Source organism: Triticum aestivum, chromosome 1B (genome assembly GCF_018294505.1).
Source record: "Triticum aestivum cultivar Chinese Spring chromosome 1B, IWGSC CS RefSeq v2.1, whole genome shotgun sequence".
Lineage (NCBI taxonomy): Eukaryota > Viridiplantae > Streptophyta > Magnoliopsida > Poales > Poaceae > Triticum > Triticum aestivum.
In genome coordinates, this window is record NC_057795.1 from 304,487,207 (window position 1) to 304,507,944 (window position 20,738).

Below are 20,738 nucleotides of genomic sequence, written 5' to 3' on the forward strand. Positions count from 1 at the left end.
TTGATAACGTTATCACATCATTAGGAGAATGATGTGATGGAGAAGACCCAATCCTAAGCATAGCACAAGATCGTGTAGTTCGTTTGCTAAGAGCTTTTCTAATGTCAAGTATCATTTCCTTAGACCATGAGATAGTGCAACTCCCGGATACCGTAGGAATGCTTTGGGTGTACCAAACGTCACAACGTAACTGGGTGGCTATAAAGGTGCACTACAGGTATCTTTGAAAGTGTCTGTTGGGTTGGCACGAATCGAGACTGGGATTTCTCACTCCGTATGACGGAGAGGTATCTCTGGGCCCACTCGGTTATGCATCATCATAATGAGCTCAATGTGACTAAGTAGTTAGTCACGGGATCATGCATTATGGAACGAGTAAAGTGACTTGCCGGTAACGAGATTGAACGAGGTATTGGGATACCGACGATCGAATCTCGGGCAAGTAACGTACCGATTGACAAAGGGAATTGCATACGAGATTGCTTGAATCCCCGACATCGTGGTTCATCCAATGAGATCATCATGGAACATGTGGGAGCCAACATGGGTATCCAGATCCCGCTATTGGTTATTGGTCGGAGAGATGCCTCGGTCATGTCTGCATGATTCCCGAACTCGTAGGGTCTACACACTTAAGGTTCGATGATGCCAGAGTTGTTATGGGAAATAGTATGTGGTTACCGAAGGTAGTTCGGAGTCCCATATGTGATCCCGGACGTGACGAGGAGCTCCGGAATGGTCCGGCGGTGAAGATCGATATATTGGACGAAGGGTATTGGAGTCCGGAAGTGTTCCGGGGGTACCAGGCTATGGCCAGCATGACCGAAAGGTGTTTCGGGAGCCCCGGCAAGTGTTGGAGGGCCTCATGGGTCAAAGGGGAAGGGGCAAACCAGCCCACTAAGGGGTGGTGCCCCCCCACACACTTTCCCATGTTATTTGGGGAGGTGGGGCGCCTCCACCTGGCTTGGGAGGCAATCCTCCACCTGCTTGGCTTGGGGGGCAAGTCTCCCTAGGATTTTCCCTAGGGAGATCCAATCTGCTTGGCCGCCGCCCCCTAGGGGGAGCCCTTGAAGGAAATATGCCCTAGAGGCAATAATAAAGTTATTATTTATTTCTTTATATCATGATAAGTGTTTATTATTCATGCTAGAATTGTATTAACCGGAAACATAATACATGTGTGAATACATAGACAAACATAGTGTCACTAGTATGCCTCTATTTGACTAGCTCGTTTATTAAAGATGGTTATGTTTCCTAGCCATGGACAAATGAGTTGTCATTTGATTAACGGGATCACATCATTAGAAGAATGATGTGATTGACTTGACCCATTCCGTTAGCTTAGCACTTAATCGTTTAGTATGTTGCTATTGCTTTCTTCATGACTTATACATGTTCCTATGACTATGAGATTATGCAACTCCCGTTTACCGGAGGAACACTTTGGGTGCTACCAAACGTCACAACGTAACTGGGTGATTATAAAGGAGTACTACAGGTGTCTCCGAAGGTACATGTTGGGTTGGCGTATTTCGAGATTAGGATTTGTCACTCCGATTGTTGGAGATATATCTCTGGGCCCTCTCGGTAATGCACATCACTATAAGCCTTGCAAGCAATGTAGCTAATGAGTTAGTTACAGAATGATGCATTACGTAACTAGTAAAGAGACTTGCCGGTAACGAGATTGAACTAGGTATTGGATACCGACGATCGAATCTCGGGCAAGTAACATGCCGATGACAAAGGGAACAAAGTATGTTGTTATGTGGTTTGACCGATAAAGATCTTCGTAGAATATGTAGGAGCCAATATGGGCATTCAGGTTCCGCTATTGGTTATTGACCAAGAATAGTTCTAGATCATGTCTACATAGTTCTCGAACCCGTAGGGTCCGCACGCTTAATGTTTCGATGACAGTTATATTATGAGTTTATGAGTTTTGATGTACCGAAGGAGTTCGAAGTCCCGGATGAGATCGGGGACATGATGAGGAGTCTCGAAATGGTCAAGACGTAAAGATCGATATATTGTACGACTATATTCGGAGTTCGGAAAGGTTCCGAGTGATTTGGGTATTTATCGGAGTACCGGAGAGTTACGGGAATTCGCGGGGGAGAAGTATTGGGCCTTATTGGGCCATACGGGAAAGAGAGAGGGGCTGCCTAGGGCAGGCCGCGCCCCCCAAGGCTTAGTCCGAATTGGACTAAGGGGAGGGGCCGCACCCCCTCCTTCCTTCCCTTCTCTCTTCCCCTTCCTTCTCTCCTACTCCTACTAGGAAAGGAGGAGTCCTACTCCCGGTGGGAGTAGGACTCCCCCCTTGGGCGCGCCTCCTCCTCCTTGGCCGGCCCTCCTCCCCTTGCTCCTTTATATACGGGGGCAGGGGGGCACCCCATGATACACAAGTTGATCTCCGTGATCGTTCCTTAGCCGTGTGCGGTGCCCCCCTCCACCATATTCCACCTCGGTCATATCATCGCGAAGCTTAGGCGAAGCCCTGCGCCAGTAGAACATCATCATCGTCACCACGCCATCGTGCTGACGGAACTCATCCCCGACACTTTGCTGGATTGGAGTCCGGGGATCGTCATCGAGCTGAACGTGTGCTGAACTCGGAGGTGCCGTACGTTCGGTACTTGGATCGGTCGGATCGTGAAGATGTACGACTACATCAACCGCGTTGTCATAACGCTTCCGCTTACGGTCTACGAGGGTACGTGGACATTACTCTCCCTCTCGTTGCTATGCATCCCCGCGATCTTGCGTGTGCGTAGATTTTTTTTTTGAAATTACTACGTTCCCCAATAGTGGCATCCGAGCCTAGGTTTTATGCGTTGATGTTATTTGCACGAGTAGAACACAAGTGAGTTGTGGGCGATACAAGTCATACTGCTTACCAGCATGTCATACTTTGGTTCAGCGGTATTGTTGGATGAAGCGGCCCGGACCGACATTACGCGTACGCTTACGCGAGACTGGTTTTACCGCCGTGCTTCGCACACAGGTGACTAGCGGGTGTCTGTTTCTTCAACTTTAGTTGAACCGAGTGTGGCTACGCCCGATCCTTCGAAGGTTAAAACAACACTAACTTGACAAACTATCGTTGTGGTTTTGATGCGTAGGTAAGAACGGTTCTTGCTCAGTCCGTAGCAGCCACGTAAAATTTGCAACAACAAAGTAGAGGACGTCTAACTTGTTTTTGCAGGGCATGTTGTGATGTGATATGGTCAAGACGTGATGCTATATTTTATTGTATGAGATGATCATGTTTTGTAACCGAAGTTATCAGGCAACTAGCAGGAGCCATATGGTTGTCGCTTTATTGTATGAAATGCAAACGCCCTGTAATTGCTTTACTTTATCACTAAGCGGTAGCAATAGTCGTAGAAGCAATAGATGGCGTAACGACAATGATGCTACGATGGAGATCAAGGTGTCGCGCCGGTGACGATGGTGATCACGACGGTGCTTCGGAGATGGAGATCACAAGCACAAGATGATGATGGCCATATCATATCACTTATATTGATTGAATGTGATGTTTATCCTTTATGCATCTTATCTTGCTTTGATTGACGGTAGCATTTTAAGATGATCTCTCACTAAAAATTATCAAGAAGTGTTCTCCCTGAGTATGCACCATTGCGAAAGTTCTTCGTGCTGAGACACCACATGATGATCGGGTGTGATAGGCTCTACGTTCAAATACAACGGGTGCAAAACAGTTGCACACGCGGAATACTCAGGTTAAACTTGACGAGCCTAGCATATAACAGATATGGCCTCGGAACACGGAGACCGAAAGGTCGAGCGTGAATCATATAGTAGATATGATCAACACATTGATGTTCACCGTTGAAACTACTCCATCTCACGTGACGATCAGAGATGGTGTAGTTGATATGGATCACGTAATCACTTAGAGGATTAGAGGGATGTCTATCTAAGTGGGAGTTCTTAAGTAATATGATTAATTGAACTTAAATTTATCATGAACTTAGTCCTGGTAGTATTTTGCAAATTATATTGTAGATCAATAGCTTGCATTGTTGTTTTCATATGTTTATTTTGATATGTTCCTAGAGAAAATTGTGTTGAAAGATGTTAGTAGCAATGATGCGGATTGGATCCATGATCTGAGGTTTATCCTCATTGCCGCACAGAAGAATTATGTTCTTAATGCACCGCTAGTTGACAGACCTATTGCAGGAGCAGATGTAGACGTTATGAACGTTTGGCTAGCTCAATATGATGACTACTTGATAGTTTTGTGCACCATGCTTAAAAGGCTTAGAATCGGGACTTCAAAGACATTTTGAACGTCATGGACCATATGAGATGTTCCAGGAGTTGAAGTTAATATTTCAAGCAAATACCCGAGTTGAGAGATATGAAGTCTCCAACAAGTTCTATTGCTAAAAGATGGAGGAGAATCGCTCAACTAGTGAGCATGTGCTCAGATTGTCTGGGTACTATAATCGCTTGAATCAAGTGGGAGTTAATCTTCCAGATAAGATAGTGATTGACAGAATTCTCTAGTCACCATCACCAAGTTAGTAGAACTTTGTGATGAACTATAGTATGCAAGGGATGACGAAAACGATTCCCAAGCTCTTCGTGATGTTGAAATCGACGAAGGTAGAAATCAAGAAAGAGCATCAAGTGTTGATGGTTGACAAGATCAATAGTTTCAAGAAAAGGGCAAAGGGAAAGAAAGGGAACTTCAACTAGAATGACAAGCAAGTTGTCACTCCCGCGAAGAAGCCCAAAGCTGGACCAAAGCCTGAAACTGAGTGATTATACTGCAAAGGAAATGGTCACTAGAAGCAGGAAATGCCCTGAATATTTGGTGGATAAGAAGGATGGCAAAGTGAACAGGGGTATATTTGATATACAGGTTATCGATGTGTACCTTACTAGTGTTTATAGTAACCCCTGAGTATTTAATACTTGTTCGGTTGCTAAGATTAGTAACTCGAAATAGGAGTTACAGAATAAACAGAAACTAGTTGAGGGTGAAGTGACGATGTGTGTTGGAAGTGGTTCCAAGATTGATATGATCATCATCGTACACTCCCTATACTTTCGGGATTAGTGTTGAACCTAAATAAATGTTATTTGGCATTTGCATTGAGCATGAATATGATTTGATCATGTTTATTGCAATACAGTTATTCATTTAAAATCAGAGAATAATTGTTGTTCTGTTTAAATGAATAAAACCTTTGATGGTCATACACCCAATGAAAATAGTTTGTTGGATCTTGATCGTAGTGATACACATATTCATAATATTGATGCCAAAAGATGCAAAGTTAATAATGATAGTGCAACTTATTTGTGGCACTGCCGTTTGGGTCATATCGGTGTAAAGTGCATGAAGAAACTCCATAAAGATGGATTTTCGGAATCACTTGGTTATGAATCATTTGATGCTTGCGAACCGTGCCTTTTGGGCAAGATGACTAAAACTCCGTTCTCCGGAACAATTGAACGAGCTACTGACTTATTGAAAATAATACATACCGATGTATGCGATCCGATGAGTGTTAAGGCTCGTGGCAAGTATCGTTATTTTCTAACCTTCACAGATGATTTGAGCAGATATGGGTATATCTACTTAATGAAACATAAGTCTGAAAATAGTTTAAAAGTTCAAAGAATTTCAGAGTGAAGTGGAAAAATCATCGTAACAAGAAAAATAAAGTTTCTACGATCTGATAATGGAGAAGAATATTTGAGTTATGAGTTTGGTCTTCATTTGAAACAATGTGAAATAGTTTCACAACTCACGCCATCTGGAACACCACAATGTAATGGTGTATCTGAACATCGTAATCGTACTTTACTAGATATGGTGCGATCTATGATGTCTCTTATCGGTTTACCACTATCGTTTTGGGGTTATGCATTAGAGACAGCTGCATTCACATTTAATAGGGCACCATCTAAATCCGTTGAGACGACACCGTGGTTTAGCAGTAAACCTAAGCTGTCGTTTCTTAAAGCTTGGAGTTGCGATGCTTATATGAAAAAGGTTTTTAACCTAATAAGCTCGAACCCAAATCGGAAAAGTGTGTCTTCATAGAATACCCAAAGGTAACTATTGGGTACACCTTCTATCACAGATCCGAAGGCAAGTTATTCGTTGCTAAGATGGATCCTTTCTAGAGAAGAAGTTTCTCTCGAAAGAAGTGAGTGGGAGGAAAGTAGAACTTGATGAGGTAATTGTACCTTCTCCCTTATTGGAAAGTAGTTCATCACAGAAATCAGTTCCAGTGATTCCTACACCAATTAGTGAGGAAGTTAATGATGATGATCATGAAACTTCAGATCAAGTTGCTACCAAACGTCGTAGGTCTTCCAGAGTAAGATCCGCACCAGAGTGGTATGATAATCATGTTCTGAAAGTCATGTTACTAGACCATGATGAACCTACGAACTATGAGGAAGCGATGATGAGCCCAGATTCCGCGAAATGGCATGAGGCCATAAAATCTGAGATATGATCCATGTATGAGAACAAAGTATGGACTTTGATTGACTTGCTCAATGATCAGCAAGCCATGTTAAATAAATGGATCTTCAAGAGGAAGACGGACACTGATAGTAGTGTTACTATCTACTAAGCTCGACTTGTTGCGAAATGTTTTCAACAAGTTCAAGGTGTTGAATACGATGAGATTTTCTCACTCGTATCAAAGCTTAAGTCTGACTGAATCATGTTAGCAATTGCCACATTTTATGAAATCTGGCAAATGGATGTCAAAACTGCATTCCTTAATGGATTTATTAAAGAAGAGTTGTATATGATGCAACCAGAAAGTTTTTGTCAATCCTAAAGATGCTAACAAAGTGTGCAAGCTCCAGCAATCCATCAATGGACTAGTGCAAGCATCTCGGAATTGGAATATATGCTTTGATGAGTTGATCAAAGCATTTGGTTTTATACAGACTATTGGAAAGAACTATATTTACAAGTGAGTGGGAGCACTACAACATTTCTGATAAGTATATGTGAATGACATATTATTAATTGGAAATGATGTAGAATTTTCTGGAAAGCATAAAGGAGTGTTTGAAAGGAGTTTTTTTCAAAGAAAGACCTCGGTGAAGCTGCTTACACATTGAGCATCAAGATCTATATAGATAGATCAAGACGCTTGATAAGTTTTTTAATGAGTACATACCTTGATAAATTTTTTGAAGTGGTTCAAAATGGAACAGTCAAAGAAAGAGTTCTTGCCTGTGTTGCAAGGTGTGAAGTTGAGTAAGACTCAAAACCCGACTATGGCAGAAAATAGAAAGAGAATGAAAAGTCATTCCCTATGCCTCAGTCATAGGTTCTATAAAGTATGCTATGCTGTGAACCAGACCTATTGTATACCTTGCTCTGTGTTTGGCAAAGGAATACAATTTTGATCTAATAGTAGATCACTGGACAACGGTCAAGAATATCCTTAGTGAGGACTAAGGAGATGTTTCTCGATTATGGAGGTGATAAAAGAATTCGTCGTAAAAGTTACATCGGTGCAAACTTTTTACACTGATCCCGATGACTCTAAGTCTCAATCTGGATACATATTGAAAGTGGGAGCAATTAGCTAGAGTAGCTCCGTATAGAGCATTGTAGACATAGAATATTTGCAAAATACATACGGCTCTGAATGTGACAGACCCGTTGACTAAACTCCTCTCACGAGCAAAACATGATCATACCTTAGTACTCTTTTGGGTGTTAATCACATAGCGATGTGAACTAGATTATTGACTCTAGTAAACCCTTTGGGTGTTGATCACATGACGATGTGAACTATGGGTGTTAATCACATATAGATGTGAATATTGGTGTTGAATCACATGATGATGTGAACTAGATTATTGACTCTAGTGCAAGTGGGAGACTGAAGGAAATATGCCCTAGAGGCAATAATAAAGTTATTATTTATTTCCTTATATCATGATAAATGTTTATTATTCATGCTAGAATTGTATTAACCGGAAACATAGTACATGTGTGAATACATAGACAAACATAGTGTCACTAGTATGCCTCTACTTGACTAGCTCGTTTATTAAAGATGATTATGTTTCCTAGCCATGGACAAATGAGTTGTCATTTGATTAACGGGATCACATCATTAGAAGAATGATGTGATTGACTTGACCCATTCCGTTAGCTTAGCACTTGATCGTTTAGTATGTTGCTATTTCTTTCTTCATGACTTATACATGTTCCTATGACTATGAGATTATGCAACTCCCGTTTACCGGAGGAACACTTTGGGTGCTACCAAACGTCACAACGTAACTGGGTGATTATAAAGGAGTACTACAGGTGTCTCCGAAGGTACATGTTGGGTTGGCGTATTTCGAGATTAGGATTTGTCACTCCGATTGTTGGAGAGATATCTCTGGGCCCTCTCGGTAATGCACATCACTATAAGCCTTGCAAGCAATGTAGCTAATGAGTTAGTTACAGAATGATGCATTATGTAATGAGTAAAGAGACTTGACGGTAACGAGATTGAACTAGGTATTGGATACCGACGATCGAATCTCGGGCAAGTAACATTGCGGATGACAAAGGGAACAAAGTATGTTGTTATGCGGTTTGACCGATAAAGATCTTCGTAGAATATGTAGGAGCCAATATGGGCATCCAGGTTCTGCTATTGGTTATTGACCAAGAATAGTTCTAGGTCATGTCTACATAGTTCTCGAACCCGTAGGGTCCGCACGCTTAAGGTTTCGATGACAGTTATATTATGAGTTTATGAGTTTTGATGTACCGAAGGAGTTCGGAGTGCCGGATGAGACCGGGGACATGACGAGGAGTCTCGAAATGGTCGAGACGTAAAGATCGATATATTGGACGACTATATTCGGAGTTCGGAAATGTTCTGAGTGATTCGGGTATTTATTGGAGTACCGGAGAGTTACGGAAATTCGCCGGGGAGAAGTATTGGGCCTTATTGGGCCATACGGGAAAGAGAGAGGGGCTGCCTAGGGCAGGCCGCGCGCCCCCCAAGGCTTAGTCCGAATTGGACTAAGGGGAGGGGCCGCACCCCCTCCTTCCTTCCCTTCTCTCTTCCCCTTCCTTCTCTCCTACTCCTACTAGGAAAGGAGGAGTCCTACTCCCGGTGGGAGTAGGACTCCCCCCTTGGGCGCGCCTCCTCCTCCTTGGCTGGCCCTCCTCCCCTTGCTCCTTTATATACGGGGGCAGGGGGCACCCCATGATACAAAGTTGATCTTCGTGATCGTTCCTTAGCCGTGTGCGGTGCCCCCCTCCACCATATTCCACCTCGGTCATATCGTCGCGAAGCTTAGGCGAAGCCCTGCGCCGGTAGAACATCATCATCGTCACCACGCCGTCGTGCTGATGGAACTCATCCCCGACACTTTGCTGGATCGGAGTCCGGGGATCGTCATCGAGCTGAACGTGTGCTGAACTTGGAGGTGCCGTACGTTCGGTACTTGGATCGGTCGGATCGTGAAGACGTACGACTACATCAACCGCGTTGTCATAACGCTTCCGCTTATGGTCTACGAGGGTACGTGGACATTACTCTCCCCTCTCGTTGCTATGCATCACCATGATCTTGCGTGTGCGTAGGAATTTTTTTGAAATTACTACGTTTCCCAACAACCCTAGGGCGCCTCCCCCTCTCGCCTTGCCCCTATATATAGTGGAGGGGTGGGAGGGCAGCCGCACCTCTTCCCTGGTGTAGCCCTCTCCCTCCTCCAACACCTCCTCCTCCGTAGTGCTTGGCGAAGCCCTGCTGGAGAACCACGAGCTCCACCACCACCACGCCGTCATGTTGTCGAAGTTCTACCTCAATTTCTCATCTTCCCTTGCTGGATCAAGGAGGAGACGTCCCCGGGCTTTAAGTGTGTTGAACGCGGAGGCGCCGTCCGTTTGGCGCTTAGATCGGAATTGACCGCGATCTGAATCGCTGCGAGTACGAGTCTGCCAACCGCGTTCTTGTAACGCTTCCACATCACGATCTTCAAGGGTATGAAGATACACTCATCCTCTCCCTCTCTCGTTGCTAGTCACTCCATAGATTGATCTTGGTGATGCGTAGAAAATTTTGAATTTCTGCTACGTTCCCCAACAGCTACATATTTGTGGCTTGTGTAAAAAAAGAGCCACTCCCTTGCTTAGCTCTACTCATTCATCCCTACTAACAAAGCTTGCTTATATGCACTAGGTGGTTACTAACAAGGGAACCCTACTAACAAGTCGAGCTCTCTAAGAAAACAATCAACAAATATGTAGTTCCAATATGTAGATAGGGCCAACAAGCCCATAACACGATCACATAGTTCAAACTAGGAAGAACTTAATAATAGAATAGATAGAAAACTTAAGCCAACAAGCCCATAGCAACTCCAACATAGTTCAATTACAGCTTAACATAACATAGAGTAAAAAAAAGATAGAGCGTTTAGAACCCTAGCCACCGCCTTCTCCACCTCGCTCCTCCTCCGGGTGCCCTTTTCACTATTCCCCCGGGGCGTTGTCGATGGGGTACGGAAGAGTGTGCATGCACGTCACGGTGGGGAAGATGTTGGTGTACTCTGTGAACCTGTTGTGGGTGGTGAAAGCGATGAACTCAGAGTCACACCAAAACACCCGGCCGAGGAGTTAGAAGGCATCGAATGTGTTGGTGAAAAGGGCAAGGAGAGCAACCACCACCCGGTTTTGGATGACCTCCTCGACACGGAACATCGTTGGAGATCCCCTCGGGAGGTGGTGGTATCTGGACGCGAGGAAGAACTCGGTGAAGTTCCTTGCGGTCCTCAACCTTGATATCGCCCACACACGTAGTGTGCGATCAACGTACACGCCGGTAGGATAGAGCCTCTCCGCACGGTGGGTGGGAAGCAGTAGGTTGGTCCGGTGTACTGCATGGCTGAGGGATGTGCAGAAGAAAGAGAAGGAGTTGAAGAGCAAGAAGGGCAGATGGATGAGGGATGGCAGAGGCGGAGGGTGGGAGATGGCAGAGGCAGAGTATGGCTTAAATAGCTGTAGTGCTATGTGTTATTTGGCCGTGGCAATAACGGGGTCAAATGTGAAGTTAGTAGCCCATTTTTCAGACCCACCGCAACATCGGGAGTGTACACGCGTGGGAAATGATGGTTTGAAAAGAAAAAGAAAAAGAAGCTAATTGCATGCGTGGGAATCCGTGGTCATATATATCTCTCCCTAATAATAAAGCACGGATTGGGTCTCCGGGTTCACCGTCGCAGTGTTTTTGCAAAAGACACCCCGTAGTTTTTGATATTGAACCCGCACTACTTTTTTAAAGTGGCTATTAGTCTCTTATATGGCCGAACAACCCAACCGCAGTTGAGGAGAAAAAGTCTGATCCAGGACTCTTCTCCACCTTCCTTCAAAAAAGGACTCTTCTTCAATCCGTTCTCCGGTCTCGAGGAATCCTCTTCGGCGATGGCAACTCCTTCGCCCTCCTCCTATAAGAACCTCCTCCTCGCGCGAGCCACCTGATTTGCTGAGATCGTGGTAACACGCAAGTGCGGCGCGGAGCTCGCTCAAGGTCGATGCGCCCCGTGGTGGTGGCGTTCGAGGCGGGTCGGCCCGAGCTGGGTCTATCCAACCGCCGTCGCCAGCCATGTGTTCTTGATCCCGTGGACGACCTCACCGACAACAAGCAGGATAGCTACGATGAATTGTGGACGGGCCCAGCAGCGTCCTATGTGCGGGCGCCGGCGACGTTCTTCGCCTTGTGGACGTGTTCCACGTCGATCCCGGCGAGGACGTCTACATCTCCGTCCCCAGGGCTTCTATCAACACCACGAGGTCACCGACATCACCGCTGGATGCGCCACATCTTGCCCTCCCCTACTGCTAGCCAATGGGCTGCTGCTCTCCTAGACGAGCTATGTTGGCCGCCCACAGGGTGTTTGACGGAATTCCCATCAAGGATGGCATCACTTGGGCGACCATAGACTTCGATGGAGGTTTCCACGACGAAGCAGTAAGTCTTTTGACCTGCATGTGTCACGAATGACAGGGACTCATTGGTGCTATGCTCGTCCATGCCATTGTGGCTGTGTTTGGCTGAGCAAACCAAGGAACTTCAGTGAGCTGTTGCACGCGCATAAAGAGAGCCTGCAATGATGTAGGTAGTTCGGCCTGCTACGCCGGACGCGAGGTTGCCATCAAGATGTCAGCAAGCCATTTAAAGCTGGAAAGGAGTGATATGATTCATGCCTCTTCACACTGTATACAATCTGATGAAGAGGGAATCAAGGTTCTCTTCTTCTGTCCTGTGAATATTTTGTTTTCTATTTGTAGAAAAACAAAGCAGCAAGCCTCCTCGCAGCTTCCATTAAAAACCCATGTGCCAGAAAGTTCTTAGCATGAAACCAAGTACTACCACATTTCTGAACTGTGTATTTTAGTGAAATCTCTTGGAGTTTATGGATCTGGTGGAACAAATATTGTTTAGACATGATTGTTTTTCTCCATAGTTACTTTCTAAATCATTATTATTATTCTCCTAATAGTATACTCTCCATTTCATAAAAGTGCAATTTGATTTGAGAATCCGGGGATGGACGAGACAGGTTTGTACCAAACAATTTCCTCGGAAATTTCTTACAATCCCCTACAAAATAGACAGTATGACTATTAGGAGAACTGTTTGCAAGGGGATGGACGAGACAGGTTTGTACCAAACAACTTCCTTGGAAATTTCTTACAATCCCCTACAAAATGGACAGTATGACTATTAGGAGAACTGTTTGCAAGGGGATGGACGAGACATGTTTGTACCAAGCAATTTCCTTGGGAGTTCTTACAATCCCCTACAGAACCATCCTTTTCTTTGTAGGGAAGCAAATATTTTGGGTTGTATCATACTAACGTGAGACGGAATGGATCAGTATGAGGTGTTGGATCAGACTTGGAAGGGCTCTTTGGCTCTACACTCCAGGTGAGGTACAAGGTTGAGCAGAAGAGGTTAGTGTAATTCCAGCCATGTTCATTGCTCTCCAGGATCTTCTGAAGTATGGCTTTGTTTCAGGTATGTCTCCAAGGTTGCAAGGGATATGACATTGCCTTTGTTGTGCTCGGGAATAAGTGGTCATGAAAAATACAGGTTTGTTCTTGTTCACTTGGTTGGCCACCACTTTTTAGTTATATGAGTTGTTTTTACTGCTTGCATGTGACAGTCAGAATATCAGGTAGGACTCTATTTTTTCTTCTATATTCGGTTGGACAGCCTGGAGTTTCAGCATGGATTCTGTTCCATTGTATTTTGAAATAGCCAAAGGTCTCTAATAACACTAAGTAGCAACAGCAAGTTGGTCTTCATACCAGTTGGCTTTATGAGTACGTGATGTCATTTCAGATCATAGACCAACCACTCCTCCCCCTTTTGTGCATATGTATAGAGATATATACCTTTGGTTATCTATCACGTCTTTTGTAATATGTGTATTTGTTGATCCACTGATTTTACCAAAAAAATCTTACGAGAAAAATACTAAGAGCCAACTTACTTCATCAAGAATCAACATTGCATCTCTGATATTCTGTGGGTTTGTAATAGCATGTCTAGCGTGCCAGCAACTTTGAAAAACATGATGCACCATGCTGCAAGAATCAGAATATCAATGCGTACATGCCTTTTCAGTCCATATTTAGAAGTGATACAAAATTGCATTCCTTTTGTTTCTGTTCAGAAGTAAAAATCAACTCAGAAATAGAAATGGACCTGATATATGATTTTCTTCTGCCTGTAGTCTACACTAAAGAATGTCCATCCTTGCCTTCCATCACCTGTCCTACCGGAACAAAGCCATTTTTTCTGTATCTAATTGGTTCATAGACCCAGTTTGTTTATATCCAGAGTTCATAGATGGATTAGTAAACATATAACCTTTTTTTAGAAACATAGAACCTTTTGGTGTCAAATGGTTATGCAGGTCCGAGCATGCTCAAAGTAGGCTAGGAAGGTGACCAACAATTATATTGTGCACTTCATCACCTATGTAAAATGGTTCTTCATGGTGGACCATATTTTCTGTGCATATTTAGCTAAGTATTCAGTTAAATACAAACATGTGACTTGCACCAAAAACAAATGTACAATATTTTTTTATCTAGAAGCAGTACAACTCTTGATTATTTAAGATGGTCAGACATCCTTTTTAGGTTCAGATGTATACTTTCTATTCTTGCACTTGGCTGACCATGCTTGAATATTATTTAACGATGGAACATATTTTGGTGCTATTTTTTCTCCAAGTTAACGATGGAAGAAATTTGTACGAATATTTATCTGCTCTTTGACGTTCTTGTGAATTTTCTGAAGCTCCGCAACTCTGCAACCAAAAAAGCTCTCTGAACTTGCCGCTGATTCATCTAACTGCTCCTGCTGCTCTTGGCTGCCTTCGGATGAAGGTACTGCTTCGGTGCTAGATTGGATGGATAAGCAAGAAAGCAAACCGAATGGGAAAAGATTGGGAGCATATGCATTGGTTTGGAAACTAAAAAAAGGAGAAGATAAGAGTATGTGGTGGACAAAGGTCACCCGTTTATCAACAACTAGGTGCCGGCTTCGTTTTTTAAAGCAAGACTTCCAAAATATTATTTTGTGAATGTATAAATTTGTATCTAATAAAATTGAGCAGGTTGACTTTTACACTGATTGTGTAATATTGACATATTCTTATCAGTTTTTTTCAAGCTTTTCTATTGTTACTACTATGTTACAATGAGTTCAATCGTACTCGCAGTGCAAGAAAAACTGAATGTTGCTACCAATTTAACTTACCATTGCACAATACAGGATAATCACCATTACCAGTGATTTCACTGAGGAGCAGATGGAAAAAATGACAGATTGAGAAATAAATATACCACTTGACATGGATCAAATTATGCAGATATGTAAACCACCGAGGCGTCGCAGACTCCAACATGTCCACGGTTAGACAATTGATGCTACCCATGGGGCGCGTCATGGAGCACTTCAAGTACCTATCGTATATAAGAGAGGCGGTTGCACCGGTTTTGCGTTGGTGGTCACATTGCATAATAAGGAAATAAAAAGAGTAGCGAAAGCACGGCTTGAAGCGGCTGTTCATGATCAAGCAGTTTTAGGATTAAGAACAAAATGTTCGACAAAATGTTATCGGTGATATAGCAAAATGTTAAGGTCATTGGAGATTATGATTTTTTGTTCTCCCGTTGCAATGCACGGGCTCTTTTGCTAGTATGATATATATATATATATATATATATATATATATATATATATATATATATATATATATATATATATATATATATATAAGAACTAAATTTTCTACACAATGTCAATTGTTGTGTAATTTCAAACGACGCAAAAAAATATAGAGCCAACACGTTCACAAAAAACAGAGCCAGCACGTTCACAAAAAAACGACGCAATTCGACGGCCCAACCAGAGCTTGGTTTCCTTTTGGACCCAATAACAATGTTTTTTTTCACGGAGTCAGTGGTGGGCGAGCAGCCGAGCACAACCAACAGGATCGCCTCTCGCGGATCGCCCCACGATCCAACAATGCGGAGCCTGCACGCAACCTGCCCACCGAATTCCTTCTAGAAGACCACATCTAAGGGATGTAGCTTGGTGCCAGGGTATCATCGGACGGCTGAAGATTGGAGCTAGGGTTAGGCGAAACCCCGCGGGGTTTAGAGGGGTTTTGAGCTAGTCAACGGGGTTACGAAAAATTTGACTGCGCATAACTAATTTAAAAAAAATTGAAAAAATATCAAATCTTCGTTGTTAGTCGTTTTATAAGACACACTAACGATGAAAAATACTAAACTTGGCCTATGGTCATTTTCATGAAAAAACCCTAGTTGGCACGATCGAGGTCAAATGAGCACCATTAATTAAAAAAACAAAAAATATGAAACTTGCGCACAATGTTGTCTTATGTGACATGTTACTGATCAAAAATCATAAACTTGGTATATGGTCATTGTCATGAGAAAACCTTCACACATATGAGATATCACCTGCAAAATTTCATATTGTTCAAGGAGATGAGGTAGGGTTACCTTCTGTTTTTGAAAAATTCAAAAAATCAAAAAAATCACCAAAGATTTATTTCAAAGTGAATAAGAAGAATCTGAACTTAGTTTTCCATTTTCATATTTTAAACGTGTTTTTAATAGTTTTTATATTATAGATATTTCTTAAAAGAAATGTAAAAATATGAAGATTAATTCAAAAAAAGTGAGACTTCAAATCTACACTATGTAGATTGAATAGGTGTTAATAAAAAACATTTGGCTCATTTAGAGTAGGTACAAAAAAAACTTGATTACAAATGGGTTGTTTACCCTAGCCTGGAAGCTCATTTGGAGCACATTTCTCAAATTCAAATTTCTTTGACCTCCTCTAAATCACCTCAAATTTTGCACACATGATCTCCTACACAAACATAGATAGTTTGCCGAGGTTTTATTTTTTTGCATTTTCTTGAATTTACACAAACATACATAGATAATTGGCTGGTGGGAAAAAGCATGCATTTGATTTGATTAATAAACATGAGATCAATAACATGTGTGATGAGTGAAGCAACACTGAAACAACATGGGTGATCAGTGAAGCAACACTGAAGTGATCAGTGAAGCAACACTGAAACATGATGTATGATCAGTGAAGCAACACTGAAACAACATGTTTGATCATTGCAGCACCTAAACTCATAGTTCACAACATCTAAACAGAACTAACCATACACCACATGCAAATATAAGGACAGACAAATATAGATAGAATAATACGTTACTAGCACCACCATAGATTAAGTTCACACCATAAACAACCACATTAAGTTTACCATAAGTAACTGGACCCTAAGTACCCAAAAGATTAAGATTCAGTTCACGCATCACACCATCACAACATCATCACATCACTTCACGCTGGAGTCAGGGCCTTCGCGAGCGCAGCATGCTGCCCCCTGATCATGTAGTCCTCCCCGCGGATTGCTACATCCTCTACATGAGACAGAAGGTGATCGAAGCGGCCATCCTTGGGCTTTGCCTTGGTGGTGCAGTAGGGGCAGTGCCACCTCTTGAACTTGCGGTTGTAGAAGGAAGGAACTCCCTTGGCCTTGATCTTCTCCACCTCCTTGGCTGTGAAGGACGCGATGTTGGCCTTGTACACATCATCTCTAGAATCATACTGCACACATGAATGAATTGCATTACTACATTATAGATTCATATACACATGTCAAAGGAACTAAATGAACAAGGGATAGGCTTACCTCATATTCAGAATCGTCACTAAACGCCCCCTCGTACGGGTCGTAGTTGGCCAGCTTCCTCTCCCCCCCAACCATCATCCTCCTGAATATACAATTACATACATCACTAGTAGCCAATTGAAAACTTAGATATGCACACATGACACATTGATCATAGGGCTAATTTACTCCCAATATCAAAAATGTTTTATAAGTGTTTTTTTTATTTCTGTGCCCCTTAGCTCTATGCATTCAAAAACCACATCCATCATTAGTATATCAATGTATTAGATTTGTACACACATCGATCAAAAAACCCAATATGACATTCAAATAACACATTGATCATTGGCCATGCACACACATTGAAGAAAAAAAAGCTAATATAACTACATATTGTGGACAAATTTATATACTAATGAATCAAATAACTTCTTCATCAATGGATTCCATTTGGGCATTTGACATTTAAAACCCCAATCTGAGTAGCATTCAAAAACAAATCTAATAGGGACCCAATCTCGCAATCTAATAAGCATACATGTCTGTAGCATTAAAAAAACCAATCTGCAAGCATTAAAAACAATTCTAATAAGCATACATCTGTGTAGCATTGAAGCACATCTAATAAACATGTCTATCTAGAATTTTGGCAATGAATTTATCCAACAAACCCTAGTACAAAAACTCCCATCTCCCCAATACAGAAAACCCCGGCCCATCCGTCAAACCAACTACTCTAACCATCTGAACTATGGTATGAATCCACAATCTAACCAATCCAACTAACTCTACAAGCTAATATCCTAAAGCAAAGCAAGTTACCTCATGCTGCTCGCTAGGCTGCACATGGGGGGTATCGGGATTGACTGCACCGCTCGACGCCGTTACCTTCTGCAGCGTTGAGGCGGAGCCCGCCACCTCCTCCTCCACATCCGTAGCGATTGCGAGTTTCCCCACACCGCCGTGGACACCACCGACATCCGCAGTCACCACGCCCTGCAGCTTGACCACATCTCCGGCCGTTGCACCGATGTCGCCACGGGCTTCGGCCATCTCCGGGTGAAGGCAATGAAGGTTAGGAAGAGGATGCGGTGGGGGAGTGAGATGGTGCGGTCGAGGCAGTGGAGGAGAGCGAGACGACACCGGTGGGGGAGAGGAAGAGGATGCGGCAGGGAGGGGATTTGGGGGAAAATGGTAGGGGGCAATGGAGGTGGTTGCCCCTCTTTACATGATAGGACGTTTCAGGCATGTCCCATGGACACGTGCTACCCCATGACCACGGTCTGTTGCATGCGCCCATGTATACGAATACATGTACGGTCAGCATACGAAACAACTATATGGGTAACTGTCAAAGGTGTACTCGGCCCTACGCGGCCCCACTCGTCAGAGTTAACGGTCAAAGGCATTGACCCAACGACAACGTCCGTTGTAACCTGTTCTGAGGGTTTTGGGCAAGGGAATGGGGAAAAGTGAGCAAAAGTTAACAGAGTGGGGATGAATGAGTAGAGCTAAGGAACCAGGGGCACAGAAATAAAAAACCCAAGAAGAAAACCAAAGTTTTGCATGAACTCGCAAAGAAAACGGAAATAATTTCAACTTCACAACATCATTGTCCACATTTTTTCTTTTGCATATCACATAATTCCACGAATGTGTTAAGATGAGACGCGGCATCCTCATTAGGAGTACCAGAAAATTGATTTTCATAACAAGATTCAGCAAAACAATATTAATATCACAAGACTCCACACTAGTGGCGGGAGGAGCAATCGGAGTGCTAATAAAATCATTGTTGTTGGTATTGGAGAAATCACACAACTTGGTGTTTTCTTGAGCCATGGTGACAATAAGATTGCACTCAAAAACATATCTGACAAGAAAACGACGAACAAAAAAGAAGACGAATAAAACGGCAATTTTTTGTGGAGTGGGGGAGAGGAAAATGAGAGGCAAATGGCAAATAATGTAAATTACAAGGAGATGAGATTTGTGATTAGGAACCTGGTTGATGTTGATAATGTCTCCCCGGCAACGGCGCCAGAAATTGGCACGGAGCCGAGAGACTATCTTGACTTGATCCTCCCCGGCAACGGCGCCAGAAATTCCTTTTGATGTCTGCTAGAACTACGTCGGTATTTCCCCAAAGAGGAAGGGATTATGCAGCACAATGACGGTAGGTATTTCTCTTAGTGATGAGACCAATGTTATCGAACCAGTAGGAGAACCACGCAACTCAACGTAAACAACTCCTGCACACAAATAACAAATACTCGCAACCCGACGTGTTAAAGGGATTTTCAATCCCTTTCGGGTAACGGCGCGAGAAATTGGTGAGTAGACGGGAGAAAGTTATAGTAGATTGGATAAATAGATCGCAAATAAAATAAAGTGCAGCAAAGTATTTTTGTATTTTTGGTTTAATAGATCTAAAAATAAAAGCAAATAAAAATAGATCGTGAAGGCAAATATATTAAAGAAGAGACCCAAGGGCCGTAGGTTTCACTAGTGGCTTCTCTCGAGAAAAATAGCAAATGGTGGGAAAACAATTACTGTTGGGAAATTGATAAAACTTCAAATACTCATGACGATATCCAGGCAATGATCTTTATATAGGCATCACGTCCAAGATTAGTAGACTGACTCCTGCCTGCATCTACTACTATTACTCCACACATCAACCGCTATCCAGCATGCATCTAGTGTATTAAGTTCATTCAAAAACGGAGTAATGCAATAAGAAAGATGTCATGATGTAGACAAGATTTATTTATGTAGAAATAGACCCCATCTTGTTATCTTTAATAGCAACGATACATATGTGTCGGTTCCCCTTCTGTCACTGGGACCAAGCACCGTAAGATCGAACCCATCACAAAGCACCTCTTCCCATTGCAAGATAAATAGATCAAGTTGGCCAAACAAAACAAAATATTGGAGAAGAAATACGAGGCTATAAGCAATCATGCGTATAAGAGATCAAAGAATACTCAAATAACTTTCATGGATAAAAACATAGATCTGATCATAAACTCAAAGTTGAACGGATCCCAACAAACACACTGCAAAAAGTGTTACATCATATGGATCTCCAAGAGACCATTGTATTGAGAATCAAACGAGAGAGAGAAATCCATCTAGCTACTAACTACGGACCCATAGGTCTACAATGAACTACTCACGCATCATCGGAGAGGCACCAATGAGGATGATGAACCCCTCCGTGATGGTGTTTAGATTGGATCTGGTGGTTCTGGAACTTGCGGCGGCTGGAATTGATTTTCGTCGACTCCCCTAGGGTTTCTGGAATATTGGGGTATTTATAGAGCAAATAGGCGGTGCGGGAGGCCATCGAGGTGGGCACAACCCACCTGGGTGTGCCTGGCCCCCCTGGCATGCCCTGGTGGGTTGTGCTCCCCCTGGAGCACCCCTTTGGTACTTCTTTGGCC

General features: G+C 42.9%; 1 protein-coding gene across 2 annotated transcripts; it reads left to right on the forward strand.

The window, feature by feature from the left end:
- The first annotated feature begins 11,372 nt into the window (after positions 1–11,372).
- LOC123120837 (uncharacterized) lies at positions 11,373–14,740 on the forward strand. 2 transcript variants are annotated; one of them, XR_006459575.1, is made up of 4 exons: positions 11,373–12,005; positions 12,154–12,965; positions 13,056–13,130; positions 14,349–14,519. XR_006459575.1 is itself a non-coding variant. In XM_044540826.1 (3 exons), exons 1-3 carry the CDS (start codon positions 12,907–12,909, stop codon positions 14,632–14,634), a joined length of 420 nt encoding a protein of 139 aa, XP_044396761.1. In that variant the 5' UTR covers positions 11,373–12,906; the 3' UTR covers positions 14,635–14,740. The 2 variants fall into 2 exon arrangements, 1 of the variants encoding a protein (XP_044396761.1); XM_044540826.1 differs by having other exon boundaries at positions 11,373–12,965; positions 14,349–14,740.
- The last annotated feature ends 5,998 nt before the right edge of the window (positions 14,741–20,738 follow it).